The 14570-nt window shown below is 35.5% G+C and overlaps 1 protein-coding gene across 2 annotated transcripts in view; it reads right to left on the bottom strand.

The window, feature by feature from the left end:
- The window catches only part of LOC145669684 (uncharacterized), an 824581-nt gene that overhangs the window by 206640 nt on the left and 603371 nt on the right, over window positions 1–14570 (bottom strand). Inside the window, exon 1 of one of the 2 annotated variants that reach the window (XM_081737957.1) lies at window positions 6969–7949. The exons of the other annotated variant lie outside the window; for it this stretch is intronic. Coding sequence (XP_081594083.1) covers window positions 6969–7109 — 141 coding nt within the window. The 5' untranslated portion in view covers window positions 7110–7949. Of the gene's footprint in view, window positions 1–6968; window positions 7950–14570 lie in introns of those variants that run through there. 2 annotated transcript variants of the gene reach the window in all.

The following is a 14570-nucleotide window of genomic DNA, read 5'->3' as shown; positions in this document are numbered from 1 at the left end:
GTACTAGGCCATGTTAATTTATGGTGGACATCATCGTATCGATGAGGTTTCTCGGTTTCTTTTGGTTTCGTCATGAATTATTTTATAATCGTTCATCGTCATTAATTATAGTTATGTTTTAGAATAAAGGCATGAGGGGCGTACCCACGTGGGGTCCACTGGGTCCGGACCTCCCCCCACCGAAACTTCCTAACTCAACATACATTTGTACACTTTCTCAATAAAACTATATTTGTTTAACAGGGAAATTTCTGAAAATATACGTGGAAGTATTTTACAATTACTTATCGTCTTTTTGGGTACAGAATAATATCCGCTCAATATTACATTGACGTAGTGGCTTGCAGTATTGGACTCCCCCCCCCAAAAAAAAGCTTGGACCCCTCTCAACAAAAATTTCTGAGTGTACGCCTGAAGGGCATATCTGAGGAACGTAAAACTAGGGCATTTTGACAATTAGAGAATTACACTACTACATTAAAAAATGTCAGCAATATCTCAAAAAAGAGAAGTCAGCAAAGCGTTACATAAATCTATAATTTGTAAGAAACTGATGATTTTACGGTTCATGTTAAAACAATTTATTTTTCTTATTTGTATGACAAAAATTATTGAATTTTGGATCAGTATTTTTCGACATATCCTGTATTTTAAAGCATGAGTAAGGTAGGAAAAGTCTCATCGCTGGTCTAATATGCCTTTGCTGCACGAAGTCTCAAGTTCGATTGCCGTAAAACATCATCGAACTCCAAAAACACTACCGTTGTTCAGATCATACTTTAGGAACGAATACCTACCCTCTCTTTAATAACCTTCTCTTAAATTAAGAGGTAGTTGGAGTAGACACAACTAGTATGGACTTGGACTAAAAGCTTAGATTTTAACATGGGTTATAAAAGCTTAGATTTAACCTGGATCATAAAGCCTAGATTTAATATTAGTTATAACAGTTTAGATTTAACATAGGTCATACAAGCTTGGATTTAGCATGGGTCATAAGAGCTTAGATTTAACATGGCCATAAAAACTTAGATTTAACATGGGTCATATGAGCTTGGATTTAACAAGGTAATAAAAAGCTTAGGTTTAACATGGGTCATAAAAGCTGACTTAACATAGGTCATAAGAGCTTAGATTTAATATGGGTCATAAAAGCTATTTTAACATTGATCATGAAAGCTTAAGTTTAACATGGATCATCAAAACTTAGATTTAACATGGAGTCATAAAAACTTAGATTTAACATGGATCACAAAAGCTTAGATTTAACACGGGTCATAAACACTTATCATTATATATTTGGAAAAAACTTATTATTATACGAGATATATTTGGGTCGAGATTCCGGCTTTTAATCCTCCTCCAACAAGCTATTAAGAAAAACATAATTTACTATATTAAAATGTTTATAATAAAAATCCTGTAAAGATATGAACTTGGAAGTTTGAATCCTCCTTTGATAAAATTCTGTGTACGTCACTGCTCGAGGTTTATGAAACTTTTTGAAGAAAGAAAACAAAAAAGGAACAACAGTTCACTGTAAATGACAAATAAGCTAATGCAGCGGTTCTAATGGAAGCTTCATGTGCATACTCAAGTTGTATTTTATTATACAGGGTGTTATAAAAATGTGTCACAATATTCTGGAAACAGATTTCTCCCATCAAAATAAGAAAAAAAAGTCCACATGGACCTGTACTCAAAAGTTGATAGTTTCGGAGTTATAGGGTGCCGCGGAGTTATAGGGTGCCGAAAACGTGAAGCACGTGAACTTTAACTCATTGATCGTCATGTGCATTACAGGTGATACACACGGCGTGTTCTGCCTACGCTTCGTGTATCATTTCTGATACACAACAAACGTTCTTTTCGTTGCCACGTGTATGCGATCTGATACACATGCTGGTATATTTAACACATCTGACCTATAGTTAGGGCGCTGGAAAATCATATTGCAGCAGTAATTCTGGTGCAGTTGAATACTTTTCTTTAAGTAGGTATTCCGCCTACACTTCGTGTATCATATCTGATACACATCAACTTGGCGCTGACAGTAAAATTTACAAAAAAAATAATCAATGTGTTAAGGGTTCACTACTAAGGGAAGGATAGTAGTCGGATCAAGACATCACTGAGGAACTGGTATGTGAAACATTCAAATATACATGTTTAAGAATGCTCCAGTATTTGCACACTAATTTTTAGAGAGATAGGTAAAGAGTGTTCAAGTACTCTCTAAAAATGATTGTACAAGTACCGGAGGTTCTGAAAGATGGATATTTAGATAGTTCACAAACTAGGTCCTCAGTGATGTCTTAACCCGCCTATGATCGATCCTATAGTAGGAACTTAGACGTTTAAAGTTCATTTTTTTTTCACGTTTTCGGCATCCTATAATTAAAAAACTATGCACTTCCGACCGCAGATCCATATGAACTTTTTTTTTCTTATTTTGATGTGAGAAACATATTCTCAAAATATCGTAATAATTTTTGGAACACCCTGTATTAATAATTGACAACTTTAATTTACTATGTTACAGATCGAAAAATGTTGAAGTTGTTCAAAATGATAAACGTATACAAAATAACAGAGAATTATTTTTGTGCCCATTTCCCTTTCCACATAAGCCTAACTCTGCTGACTGTTAAATATGAACTATTCTGTACATATTCTGTCGATCAATATTCCAGATTTCTGAGCGATTAGGCACTGACTGGCAGCTGCTTTCTTGAGGGCGATACGATACACGATAGATTTTCAGGAAAATCAGATACTTTTACTATTACATCGTAATGACGTCACAAATTACGATATTGCAAAATTCGTGCATTTTGTTTACGTCATACATTTAAATGTAATACGAGTCAGAAGTGTTTCGTCATCCAAAAAAAAAAAAAAAAAAAAGACGGAGTATAAATATAGAATGGAAATGCAAAAACAAAATTATTACTATAAAAGAACATAAAAGAATGTAGCAGTTCGTACGAAAGAAAATAAATAATAAATAATAAGGAAAGATGTTGGATAAAGATTGAAAAAGTGAATAAATATAGCTAATGTGGCATTTGAAAGTATGTCAAAGTTAATTTAAAATAAAAGCGAGAGTGTTTTCCCCACTTTTGAAAAGAAAAGGTTTCGCCATTTGACATTTCATACAGCAATAATAACAATAATAATAATACTGCGAACAAAAATCTTGGGGTTGGTAAAAACAACAGTATTTCAATATGTTTGTAATGTATATTAACTCACTTTTTTTTTTTTTTTTTTTTTTTTTTTAGCAGAGTTCTTCCGACTGTGTTTTCCATTTTATTTCCATATTTATGTTCGATTTCTTAAGGGAGGCTAAACTTATTCCGGGAATCAAATACGGGTCTACAGAAAATAAAGGTTAACGTGATAGCAATTTGACTAAATTCACTTGGAACTTCATAATGACCTTATTCTAAATATAAACTGAAACAAACTCAATTAGAAGTCTACTATTATGCGCCCCTTTTATCTGTTATATATCTATCTACACACACACACACACACACACATACACAGTGGCGGATCCAAGGGGGCTAGAGGCCCCCCCCTTGACGCTCAGGTATATACTGCATAAAATGAACTTCAATCCCGCTTTACACTGGATAAAGCGGTAAACTACGGTTGAGCCCCTCCCTTGATCATATCCTGGATATATATAATTAGACGTATACTAATTACGTATTTTCCAACTATTTTTTTTCCTTTCAACAAATTAATTATGCATACGTACTTTTCTATCGTATTATAAAAAACTTTACCATGTAACTGATTAAATTAGATATACAATACTTCATATCATTGAACTGTTATTTTTTTAAAATTTTCTTTTGTTTGCAACTAATTAAATTAGATGTATTCTATACCTAGTTTTCAACTGTTTTCGATTTTTTTCTAACAACTTAAATTAGAGATAGGCCTATATTTTGTACTATTCTTTTCTTTTTTTAATTATTTTCTAGTCTTGTAACTAATTAAATTAAACGTATAATATCATACGTATCTTTCAACTGTTTTCATTTTCACTAGAAATAAATTATATTAGACGTATAATATTACGCATTATTCAACTTTTTTTTTTTTTTTTTTTAAATTTCAAACTTTTGGACTACACGGAATTCAGCTTCAGATGCAGAAATTTAAATCCAGATGCATTACTTGCAATAATAATTACATTTAGATTGGTCACAGTATTGCGTTTTAATAAGGCTGCTAGTCATAATAATAAAATAATCAAAGATATTGAACTATCTTAAATGTAAGCATCTAACTTAAGCAAGATAAATTATTCTAATCTACTTGATGCACTAGTTTACCTCTGCTTACTAAACTTATCATGTTTTGTTATTATCACAACTTTAAGGTTATAGTCTAATAGTTTCATACATATTTTATGTTTGACGGTTTAAGGCAGAGCATCCTAACTTTATATACACTGCAAAAAATTCAGAAACTGCTTTTAGACAGAGTTAGGACACTGTACACATTACCAATACTCTGTACCTCCAGATGACACATATTCACCCCTTTTAGATAATGTGTCCAAGTAGTTCCAGATGTATGTACAAAATGTGTCATTACTTTGTTTTCGAACTGTTTGTCGAGAAGAAATGTTTTCAATATGCCATACTGTTTTTTAGAGAAGTAACGTTTTTGGAGACGCGAAGCACACTTTATTAACACAATTTCATCAATTTTCCCCCTCAACATCTGTACTATAAATGTTTCGATGGTGTTTCATTTTTTAACAGTGTACTTGTTGCTTCCTTTCGTAAACCTTACCCTCATGACCCCTGCCCTCTGCGAGTTTAGACGCAGCATTGAATCTTAAAATTCTCGAAAACAATACTAATACTTTGTTCTTACTTGATAAAATTTTGAAACCCGTGTGAAGCACTGAAACAACATTTTGTACCCATTTTTTGATAATTTTGTAAATAATTTTAATTTCCATGATTATTTAGTTTACAATAACGTAGAAATCTGGAATAGGAACAGGAAAGGCAAAATGTCAAACATGTACCGTTTGCAAAGTTCGCTACATTTGAATTGCAATTGTTCATTTCCAGTGGTGCTTTAATTATAATTTCGCAGTTTATTTATGTTAGTAGCTTGCGCCCCCTTTTGCTCTCGCTCTTCACGCTTCCCAAGGGAGGCGTAACCCTGATATTGGGAACCAGGAGGGTTATATATTTATTATTCAGTGATATATTAACTTCTGTAAAATCAATAATTTATGGTGTTTCTTTTTTTAAAGTCATAATAGTGCATTAAAATGGATGTTTGTTTAATGCAATGTGTGTTTCCATTTTCAGTATATAATGATCTCATAACAAGCATGCACCCAGAAATTCTTGTTAGGAGGTGTCCAAGCTTTGGAGAGGTATCTAATATTATAAGCCATTATGTCCATGTAAACGGCATGACAAACATCTTGCCATTTGAAGGCGGCGCTCCAAGTTCCCTTTAAATGCTTCTAGCAAATGAGAGGCCAGCGGTGTTGCCATGTTTATTTTGTACACATCCACGTCTATCCCCTGTCACCTGATCGCGCTGTAGTTTGTCTGCTTAGCCATAGCCACACTCCTTTACCACCTGGCAACGTCGCGCCAGAGCTTGCGTTTTATTCGTTTAGCTGAAATGCCAAGATTTTTGTCACAGGCTTTAGTATTGAACAGGTATTATTCTGAATCAGAAAAGACGATGAGTAATTGTAAAATATCTTTATCTATATTTTCAAGAAAAAAATTAAAGAAATAGATCATTTTTATAAGATAAAGAGTGCAGATAAAGTGTAAGATCAATTTTTTTCTGTTAAACAAGTAACTTATAAGTTTATTGAGAAAGTGTACAAATGTGTACGAAGTTTTCTGGTGGGGGGGGGGTCCGGACTGGTGGACCTCTCCATCGGTAAGCCTCTGTTTCATAATATTTTCTCCGGTCCCTCCTTCACCCTGGAATAGAGATGGATTTTGTTTACATCTCACTCTCGTGCAGAACAGGTCTTTTAGCAAATAATGTCCCAATGCAACTCCCTCCAAATTTTAATTTTGCTCCCTCAAGGCTGGAGAAACTTTTCTGGAATTAAGCCAGACGTCAAGAAAATTATTTTTTAAAAAAAAAAAATAGGCCAAAAGATTGCGATATTGGCCAATAATTAATTTTTGCATCAGGGACCACAAAATTTTTGAACGGCCCCTATATCGAGTTTCCATATTTTTTACGGAATAAGCACACCATACTGAGATAAATGATAGTATGGGTTTGGCTACACTATATGTAGTTCTTCAGATCTAAGTCTTACAAGAAAATTTTTGATTGAAATACTATACTGGATCTTTTGATGCATTTTTGGATCAAGGACCACAAAATATTTGAACAGCTCCCTAAATCGAGTTTTCGTATTTTTTACAGCATAAACACATTATACGCGAGTGATAGTTTGGAAAAATGAAATGCAATCTTTGAGTTTACGGTTATGCCGGCTAGGCTAAAGGAGACGGTGATGATGAGAAATGAATGAAATGGTGGAATGAAGAAAGTGTGAGGAAACGGGAGAACCCCGAGGAAACCCCACGCACACGGTGTTTGTCCACCACAAAGTTCTCTTGGCGGGAGCAGGGTTTGAACCCGGGACTCCATACACCAGAGGCCAACGCTCTACCACTGAGCCACCGCGGCCCTAAGTGATAGTTTGGGTTTGGCTACACTATATGTAGTTCTCCAGATGTAAGGTCTAGAAGACAATTTTTGCCTGAAATATATTGGGTCTTTTGATCAAAAAACACGAAAGACAAATATGAAGATAGGTCAAACAAAGAAAAACAAATATATGTCTCGATGTTATAGTAAGGAAGACTGATAAAGAACATTAGATCTTTATAGATACACACACATGTTTAAAGTATTGCAATTAATGAAAGCGCACTACTTACCACTACCCCACAGCACAAGGCTATCGCCCCCATAATAGGGCGCGTCGAGTACCTCCAACAGTTTGTGTTATTCGGTCCTGTGGACGGCAATTCGGGAATCTCCTCGTCTGGTTGTCGACTAACTTTGTACTGAAACTTCATATCACCTTATTATTATTATTATTATTATTATTATTGCGCGTAATTATACACACGCGCGTGTATAACAATTTTTAACACTTCCCCTACACTAAATGTAGTGTCTTCACTAATGTAGTGTTTACATCACTAAGCACACTGCAGAACGCACTACCATAACAACAGCACCACAATAATAACACTTCATTTTAGTAACACTTTGGATTGAAATAAGACAAACGACACTACATTTGGTTCTCGGGTTATCACACTTCCACGAATAATATTATCATGTAGTTACGCTACAAGTAGAAAATCTTTTCTTTTTTTTTAAACCGCATCCGGACAGCACCAAATGAAAGGAAAACCGACACATATGACGGGAAGTTTCCTCAGCTAAAACGCCGATAACTTTTTTTTTCTAAGTTCGAAGACATTTATCAACACATGTGAAGTAGTGCACAATCCTTATTGCATTTGACAGACTGCAGCAGTGTGAGGAATTAGTAGTAAACATCTTCTGTAATACCATTTTCACTCTACTAGTAACAACAACGTGCAAGAACAACAACAACCACGAAGCTACAATAATAATAACTAGCTGGTCCACCATCACAAGAACTGCAGACGACGAGTTTGTCGATCTTTTCCATAGTTACTAACAGCAAAACCAGTCCAGCAAGTTTAGAGGTTTCCTAACGGGATATCCTCCTATCTCCTCTACACATACATGCATACAGGTACACAAAACACACACACATATATGTATTTAAAAAAAATATTAAGTATCCACCACAGATACATGCAACTCGCTTGCTAGACGAGACTGTAAATTCATGTTGTAAATACTTTAAAAAAAATCGGAAAAAAAAGGAAAAAAGGAAGCAATATATATACACGAGAAAGAAGAAAAATTATAACTCGCGGTGGTGGTGTCCAAAGGAGAGGATTCACGTTCCTCGCTTACATTATGAGTCAAGGGCTCTTGGATCTTTCAGCATTTTCCCCCGTCCTCCACATTCAGTGTTGCCAGTATATACGGTACCTTCAGCTCTAATGCAATGAATGGACAATAACAAAATAAAATCCCAGTAATACAACAAACATAGAAGTATCGCTAAAAAAAAAAAAAAAGTTTGGTTAAGTTACAGTATTTATGCTAGTTAAGAAAATTTGCTTCGATGTTTGGCTGGTCGGAATTTTAGCGCCTCTTTCAAGTTCGATGCTGTATCAGACGTGGAAAAAGGAAATGAAATCTTTAAGTGGGAAATGAAATCCCGCGGTTATGCCGGCTGGGCTATAGGAGATGATGATGAGAAATGAAGGAAATGATGGAATGAAGAAAGTGGGAAGAAACGGGAGAACCCCGAGAAAATGTACGCACACGGTGTTTGTCCACCAGAAAGTGCACTTAGCGCGAGTTGGGATCGAACCAAAGACCTCATGTAGCAGAGGTGAACGCTCTACCACTGAGCCACCGTGGTCCCCCAATAATAAAATGAAGTCACAGATATACAACAAATATAGAAGTTAGGCTAAGCAAATGAACTACCGGTAAGTCTGGTTAATTCACAATATAGGCCTATATGCTAAGAAAATTAGGTCCGTCTGTTGCTTTGATTGGAGTTTTAGTGCCTCTTTCAAGTTCGATCGTGTATCAGGCGCGGAACCCGAACTAATGTAATGCCTCCAAGTTTCACAAGGTACCATCAGAAATCGAAGCCGGGACTCCACACGACAAAGACAAGCGCTAACCACTGGGCCAGCAAATAAGGCCAATAATAGTTTCAAAACAAATTAAGTAAAACCCACGGAAAATTAATTTTAGGCAGAATGGTAGGGCGCATCCTAATTTCATTAGTGTAATTTCAAATATTTCCAATCTCGACTACGTATACTAAAATAACATATCAAATCTGTTAGGATTTACAACTTAGGCTAAATTTACGAAAGAAAACTGATAATTTTTCTTCAGTTGGTCCGTAGCGGGATAATTTTCAGTTGTTTGCAACGCTGGCAGTTCGTACACTTATTCGTTCCATACATAACTTGTTACTTGGATAGGTTGCGTTCTTCATCTTTAGAAGTTTAATGTTCTTATTCACTAGTTTATTTTTATTATTTCATTTGTTAAAAATCACAGTCACTGATAATAATTCTTTTTCTATTCACAAAGTTAAGAGAGAGAAAAAAGAGTTGACTTGGAAACACCTGCTTCACTATATTCGCTCGTTAATACCATTCCATCCAACGAATTAAAACTACTCAAAAACACAGACATGAGACGAATTCACAACTGATACCACCGGTCAACCACTTCTGCACACAAAGACAGATTAAATAAATTGTTCGTTTTACAGAAAAAGAAAAGATCCAATGCGACGGCTGACTGCCAGAGAACATGGGATGTATACAACTCTGACTTTGTAACTTGCAGAAACAGAAAAAAAATGCTCTATGAAGGAAAAACCAGTTCTCTCATTGAAAAAAAAAAAAAAAAAAAAGAACGGTTGAAATGATCAATACATAGAACACAAGTGTGTGAATTCACTGGAACTGATTTGGTGAGTAACTGGGGAAGTGGTTATACTTGGCAGCAGCCCCCTTCAGCGTCATAAGGGAGACAGCCACGTGCTACTGACACGAACTGAGGGATTACAAAATGCGAATCTAAAGGGGAGTGATTGATCTTATAGAAAGAAATTACCATGACAAATTATCTGGTTGGTAACAAAGTCATACAAACTAATTTCGTCTGTATTATTTATTGCCTATTAATAACCATATTCTTAGAGAAACACATAATGAAACGTAGTCAGCAATTAGAAATTATTTTCAACTTTCTTGAACCCAAGTTTCACAAGATAACCACAAAACTTGCACATCTATTTCTAATAAAGTTTATTAACGAATTTTGTTGTTATAACAAAGGTAGCTCAGTGGTAGAGAGTTCGCCTCTGGTGCATAAGTCCTTGGTTTGATCCCAGCTTGCGCCAAGTGGGCTCTGAGGTGGACAAACACCGTGTTCGTGGGTTTTCTTCCGGGTTCTCCCGTTTTCTCTCACTTCATTCATTCTACCATTTCATTCATTTCTCATCATTGTCGTTTCCTTTAACGTGGCCGGCATAGCTGCGGGACGTAAACTTAAAAGATTTCATTTCATTTTCAAACTTTGTTAAAAGGAAATCAATTATATACGTATTACACGAAATATATAAACAATAGTGATCATCATCATCATCATCATCATCATCATCATCATAGGTATTCTGCCATTATTGGCACTGGGAGATCACTTAGCGCGAACTGAGAAGCTTCCATGCAGCACGTTCTTCAGCTAAGCCCCTTAGTCTTCAACATACGACTTTTGTATTTCAATACCGTCCATTACCTGTACCCTCTCTCTAGGGATGCGCACGAGACGAGTCGAGACAGGATTTTTCTGACAAAATTCGAGTCGAGACACGCTCTTCCAATAGAAAAATATACATTTTTCGAGTCGAGACATCACTTTTACAGCACATTTTCGAGACGAGAGAGCCATCCCTAACCCTCTCGCACCTCCCTCTTTCTCTTGCCACTTACGGTACGTCCCTCATGATGATACAGTTCCTTCTTAACCAATGTCTATGCCACTTAATTTTTCTCTTCTTAATTACATCTAAAATTGCTCTTGTGTCCTCTACTATTTCTAAAACTTCCTAATTAGTCATTTCTTACTCGACTCAGTTAATTTCTTCCATTCTTCTCCACACCAACATTTAGAAAGCTTTCAATCTATTTTTTTATCGCTTTTGTGCAGTGTCTATGTTTCTGCTACAGTACAATACTCCACACAAAATATTTTTTTATCTCTTTTTAACTATCAAAGAACCCTCAAAATAGATTTTTGTCCTTCTGCTCCTTTCCGTATTTCTATCTTCGTTGTTTATTTCACTTTCCCAATTTATGTCCCCACTAATAAAATACCACCCAAGTATCGAAAATTTGTCATCCTATTCTACTTTCCCCCCTCCTAGTTCTATATTTGATACCGACACTTTGTTGCAAACACCAATGCTTTTGTTTTTGTTAACATTTATTTTCATTCCATATTCTTCTCAGCTTTTTCTTAAGTTTTCTAACATATTGTTAATTTGGTTTTCAGATTCTGCAACAAACACCATATCATTTGTAAATAGTATAAAAACCTCATTCTACCTCCTACCGAAATACCTCGTCTTCAATCTTTATTATGCAGACCCGCTGATTTTTAATTCAAACTAGCATCCATTACCCTCTTCACTGGATTAAAATTTTTTAAAAAAAGTAATACGTTTCGTTAGTCACTCACTTTTTACTATTACTGAAGCGCTCTCTGATTGGATTTAAACGGAATCGGAAGTGTCACTGTTCATCTCATTGACTCCGAAAACTACGGATTCGGTATTAACATCGGTCATTTGCGATGATTTTTATATATTCTCTCCTTCCCCCAAGTCACGGAGCTGAGTTTGGATTTAAATGGCATCGGGATGTGTCACTGTTCATGTTAGCGACCCGGAAACTATGGATTCGACACTAACATCGATCATTTTCGATCGTTTATATCAGATATAATGTTATTACATAATCATATTTTATGTATGAATACTAAGTACTGCGTTTTTTAATATACATTATAACTACTTACTGCATTACACTAGCTGAACATGCGCTCTCTACACAGCGCATCATTCACATATGAGCGTGAATTTCCTTGTCATACCTCACAACATCTGTACTGTACATGTCCCTTTACAGATACAAGTGAAATATGTCTTTATAAAAATCGGCAAGGGATACCATAAAGGGGAGATTTTTTCGATTATTTTTTTCAATATCTCGCATCATTTGCAAGATTGACCCTACATTAGGTTAGAGTTTCTAATTCATGTATGATCAGTGTTTTCTTTCTTCTCGCATGCAGTATGTAATAAGCAAATACATTACATACGCAATTAATTATAATGTCGGTGATATACCGTGTTCATTAAGCAAAACAGTCCACACAATAAAGGTTCATCTTGGATTGGAGAAGTGGTTTTCGTTAGACTTTCATTACCATTTGGCCATGAAGCAAACGTCTGATTGATATACAACCCCCATATACAAATATGTGGTGTTGGAATGTATAACTCGTAGGATATGATGCTTTATTATTTTTAAATTTCAATACTTCCAGTAAACCCCTAAAATAATTTATAAAGAAATAACGGACACGTTTTTTTTTTAAATATTCAATTAGAACTGGACAATCTACACAAAATTTGGAATCGAGCAGTGAAAACGGCACGTTTCTAGCACTTGTGGCTTTCGACATCTCATAGTCGAAAGTATTGGAGACAAAGATATAAACTTTTCTTGACCACAAACATATAAACCTTGCATTGTAATACACAGGTAGGAAAATGAAATTGATTAGAATATGATTTAAGAAGAAATTTCATTTTGGAGGACCTAATGTGGACAGAGGAAAGGATGTGAACAAGACAGAAGGAAAACCAGAGTGGGGAAGAAGATTTGCTACTGGTGATCAGTAATGCCGACGAGAAGAGAGTCGAACCGAAAACCAGCTATTTCATTCGTAACGAGTAGAGAAATATGGCAATTTTAGTCTCGTTCTCGTGACTGGACGAGAAATTTACCATTTGGCCATGAAGCAAACGCCTGACTGATATACAACCCTAATATACAAATATGTGGTGTTGGAATGTATAACTTGTAGGATATGATGCTTTAGAAAGTCTCATGGGATGGCCAACACTATTTCACCCAAATCTTAGATCACGAACTCTGTTTTAGTGTTACATGACTACTACACTAAAACTATAAATTAAAAAGGTGATAATATGATACGAGCACAATTAAAAGTATTTATCAACATACAAGTCATTACACAATACACTCCAATAACAAATATAGTCTAAATGTTGTTATGTCACACACAATTCATGGATTTCTCGTTATGCGGAAGTATTCCCATAACTTTTAGATGAAATTAGCTATTTTTTTAAAAAAAAAAAAGGCCTAAGTTTTGTAGATAAATTTACAAAACAAAACTAGAAAAATTTCGAGACTCGAAAAGTTTTGTCGAAGATCAAGACGAAATAAGATTTCTATAAAACTGGCGAGACAACGTGAAATTTGTAACATTCTATTTTAGATAATAGTACTTAATAAGTACTAGAAAGTTACGTTGTAAGTTTATTTGTCGCATCATATGCTTTGGAGACGTAATACTTTACGACATGGAACTTCTTGAAACTTCGATTATTTTAGATTACAGCATTTTCTAAATAGTAAAAACATATGATTAACTTAATTATAGCATCTTACACTTTAGACACGCACTGATTAATACTCATGAGGAACTTCTTAAAAATATTGACTGTTTTTGATAATATTTTGTAACTACTAAAAAAGAAATACATGATAAAAATGAAATGAAATCTTTGAGTTTTACGTCCCACGGTTATGCCGGTTAGGCTACAGGAGACGGTGATGATGAGTAATGAATGAAATGAAGAAAGTGGGACGAAACGGGAAAACCCCGAAAAAACCCACGCACACGGTGTTTGTCCACCACAAAGTTCACTTGGCGGGGGCTGGGATCGAACCCGGGACCCCAAGCACCAGAGGTGAACGCTCTACCACTGAACCACCGCGGCCCCAAGAAATACATGATATCATGCAGGAAAACTAAAATTAGGTTGACTGGAAACAGAGTTTGAATCATTAAGTAAAGGCGTCAACTGAAATGAAATGTAAAGAAATCTCCCAATTTAACGTCCCACGATTATGCCCTTTAAGCTAAGGGAGAAGGATGATTAAGGCATAAGTGGATGATAATGGAAGAACTAATGGAACGATACTGTGAGAGAAAACAGAAGTACACCGAGAAAACCCATGGACAGTTGTTGTCCACCACTTGGCCGAGGGTCGAACCAGGGACCTCACGCATCAGAAGTAAGCCCTCTACCACTGAACCACCGTGTCTCCCCAAGGATGTCAACTGTTTCAATAAATTTTCTTGGGTCATGCTTGTTAAAGAAACACCCAGGACTGTTTGTACAAATAAATTGGGATATTTTTCTATTGTCAAATGCTGCAGATTGGCCACAAGCATAGTGCAATATATTAAACTAAAGAAAAGAAACAAAAAGTGGCTCCAACTACTTTCTCTAGGAACATGTGACACACACGAGTTAAAGGGAAAAAAATCAGTGAGAAGATTGTCAAAAGAAAGATATTGAATTTTCCTCCGGGCAAGTTCACAGAAAAACTTCACATTTCCTTGTTCTATTACACGACTAATTACGAATCTTCACTGCTGTCAGATGAGGATTGATTTATCAGCAGACACGTGCAGAAAGCATAGATGTTCAGCGGCTTTCTATAAAGAATCGCACACCTATAAGGAAACTAGAACTATAATGATAAATTTAGTAAATATTAAGGGACAAG

This window comes from Thermobia domestica, chromosome 14 (assembly GCF_964235325.1).
Source record: "Thermobia domestica chromosome 14, izTheDome1.hap1.1, whole genome shotgun sequence".
In the NCBI taxonomy this organism is placed as follows: domain Eukaryota; kingdom Metazoa; phylum Arthropoda; class Insecta; order Zygentoma; family Lepismatidae; genus Thermobia; species Thermobia domestica.
This window is presented reverse-complemented; position numbering and strand designations above follow the sequence as displayed.